Source organism: Heterodontus francisci, chromosome 4 (assembly GCF_036365525.1).
Source record: "Heterodontus francisci isolate sHetFra1 chromosome 4, sHetFra1.hap1, whole genome shotgun sequence".
In the NCBI taxonomy this organism is placed as follows: domain Eukaryota; kingdom Metazoa; phylum Chordata; class Chondrichthyes; order Heterodontiformes; family Heterodontidae; genus Heterodontus; species Heterodontus francisci.
The window spans coordinates 150,558,105-150,560,740 of NC_090374.1; the positions used below are offsets into that span (position 1 = coordinate 150,558,105).

Consider the following 2,636-nt stretch of genomic DNA (forward strand, 5'->3'; position numbering starts at 1 on the left):
TCACCCCTGGGCCGCTCATTCTACTCCCAGCGGCTTGTTCCCCGCCACTTCTCCGGGCTGCGCGGCGGGGAGCGAGCAGCCAAGTGTGGGAAGCGGCGAGGCCGGGAACGAGCGGGTGGCAAACCGTACTACTGAGAGGGAATAGAGGCAGCCAATGACGGGTAATACAACATTCAGATGTCATTACGTCGAGCGTGATAATGTCGATGCACGCGCACACACACAGATTCATGCTGGCAAGCTGGCAAATGTTTGGACGCACAGATGACGTCCGCGATCGCACTGTGCATGCTCTGCGTTGTCAGGAGACATTTGGTTGATTAAATCGGAGCGATGCTTCGAGCTCCCAGTCCACGACTGTCGCCAACTCCGGACCAAATAAGGCGGGACGGGGGCGGAGCTACCGTAGGGGGCGGTGTCATTATAAAATGGGGCGAGGCGGCGGCGCCCGCTATTGTTCGTGGATTGAGCTCCTGAAGAGCGGAGGAAAGTAACGGAGTCTCTGAGAGCAGGTGGGTAAGGCGGCGCCGCCCGCTCCTCTGTATCGGCGGGTGGTATCGTGGCCCGAACCGAGGGAGTAAACTTCTCGATTCATAAATTGTTGCAAATTCAGTGTTGCAAACCGGGCGATCGGTTTTCAGCTGCCGCTCGGAGCCGCCTTTTGTCTGGGAATTCCTTCATAGTCTGTTGGCTCCTGGAGAGGCTGCTCCCATTTGGAGGGAGGGAAGCGACGGGGGAGGAAGAGATAGGGAGTGGAAGGGAGGAATGGGAGAGGAGGGGTGGGGGGGTAAGAGGGTGGGGGTGGGGAGGGGAAGTGGGGGAAGGGAAGAGGAGTGGAGAAGGGAAGGGGGGGATTTGAGGTGAGTGTGGGAAGGAGTAAATGTATGGCCTTAAGGGTTAAATCCTTTTTTTCTCTCCATAGATTAACTGAAATGGCAGAGAAACCAGACTTAACGGAGGTTTCCACCTTCGACAAGAGCAAGTTGAAGAAGATTGACCCAGAGGTCAAAAACACGCTCCCCACTAAAGAAAGTAAGGAACCTCTTCAGTTCATCACCTTTCCCAACCATTCTCTCAAAATTGGGTCCAAGTTATCCTGATTGTTTAATTTTTTTATTCCCCAGCTATTGATCAGGAGAAGAAGGCGGACAGCAGCTAGTTTCATTGCCACTTCTGTCTTGAGTCGCGCTCCGTCGATGGGTGGAAGAATCTCTAGGGTGCTTTTTTAAAAAAAAATCTAAATCCTGATCTATACTGTGAATTGAACTACTGACGGAAGCGAAGAATTGCCATAGGGCGTCTCTGGGCTGCTGGTCCCCTGCAGAGTCACTTTTGCTGTGGCTCTTAAGTTCCCCATTGCTGTAAAGGAAATGAATAATGCATAATAAAAACTCAATTTGTGCAGAATATTGTTTTGCCTCTGCTTTGAACAAAATCCAAGATAATTTTATATTTAACTTCATTAAGTAGGAGCAGGTAAGAATAGAACTGAATGACACTGAAATTGCAACTCTGCCCTAGTCACTAAAGTTTCAGGAGGTGAGTTGTCAACCATGAGTGCTGCTTCTCCCTGCAATGGCTGTCCTGTCCCCTATCCCTCAACTGTCAATCTCCTTGCAGACAGTGGCATTGCCTCAACTGATGAGCAGGCAGTCAAATAACCCCTGTCTAATCCGAAGCTCTTAATGCTCTAGTCTTTTTTAAATTGCAAGTGGTGCACTGCAGTGGCCTGTTTCCTGTCTCTGCTTGCATACTCCATGATCTTGACTTTTGAAGAATCGTTAAGCTTGGCTGATTAGAATCCATTTTCCTTTTATGCTGTCAAAAAGTGAGTGATCTGTGAGTCTACCCACAAAACCCATCACTTTGCTTTGGAAGATTCTTTGTGGAGAGATGGATTGTTTTTGCATGTGTTCAAATTGCAGAATCATCTTTTGCTAGTAGGAGCCAATGCAAGTGAGAGATCTGTTGAGCAATTGTTCACTCTATGTCTGATGCACCTAGTTATTTTAAAGATTTACAATATCAAGTTTGTAATGTCAACTTCTGGTCATCGCTGGAGTCCCCAAAAAATCTCTTGTGGACATGGGAACTGGACTAGTCCATTCAGCCCCTTGAGCCTGTTTTGCCTTTCACTGAGATCCTGGCTGATTTATATCCCTAACTCCATTTACTCACCTTGACTCATAGCTAACAAAAGTCTGTCCAGTTTAAAGTTACTGATTGAGCTCGCATCTACTGCTTTTTAGTGAAAGTTCCACATTAATACTACTGTTTGTGTGAAGAAGCGTTTCCTAACCTCTCCTGAATGACCTAGCTTTGTTTTAAAGTTTTATGCCTACCCTACCCATTCCTATCCAAATGTTATGAATCTCAATTAAGTCATACCTTACCCTTCCATATTCTATGAAATACAGTCTAGTTCATGTGAACTTTTTCATCCTTCCAAGGTCAATATATTCCATAAGGTGTGGTGCCCAGAATGTACACAGTCTCACTAGGGCTTTGTGTAACTAGCACAATTTATCTTTATGTTCTAGACCTCTAGTTATAAAGGCTAACATTCCATTAGCCTTTTTAATTTTTTTCTGTACTTGACTGCTTGCAGGAAGAACAAACTGAACTGACTTCATACT

General features: G+C 46.5%; 1 protein-coding gene across 1 annotated transcript; it reads left to right on the forward strand.

Annotated features, from left to right (window-relative positions):
• The first annotated feature begins 405 nt into the window (after positions 1 to 405).
• LOC137368735 (thymosin beta-10-like) lies at positions 406 to 1,407 on the forward strand. Its single transcript, XM_068028921.1, has 3 exons — positions 406 to 512; positions 923 to 1,032; positions 1,125 to 1,407. Exons 2-3 carry the CDS (start codon positions 933 to 935, stop codon positions 1,157 to 1,159), a joined length of 135 nt encoding a protein of 44 aa, XP_067885022.1. The 5' UTR covers positions 406 to 512; positions 923 to 932; the 3' UTR covers positions 1,160 to 1,407.
• The last annotated feature ends 1,229 nt before the right edge of the window (positions 1,408 to 2,636 follow it).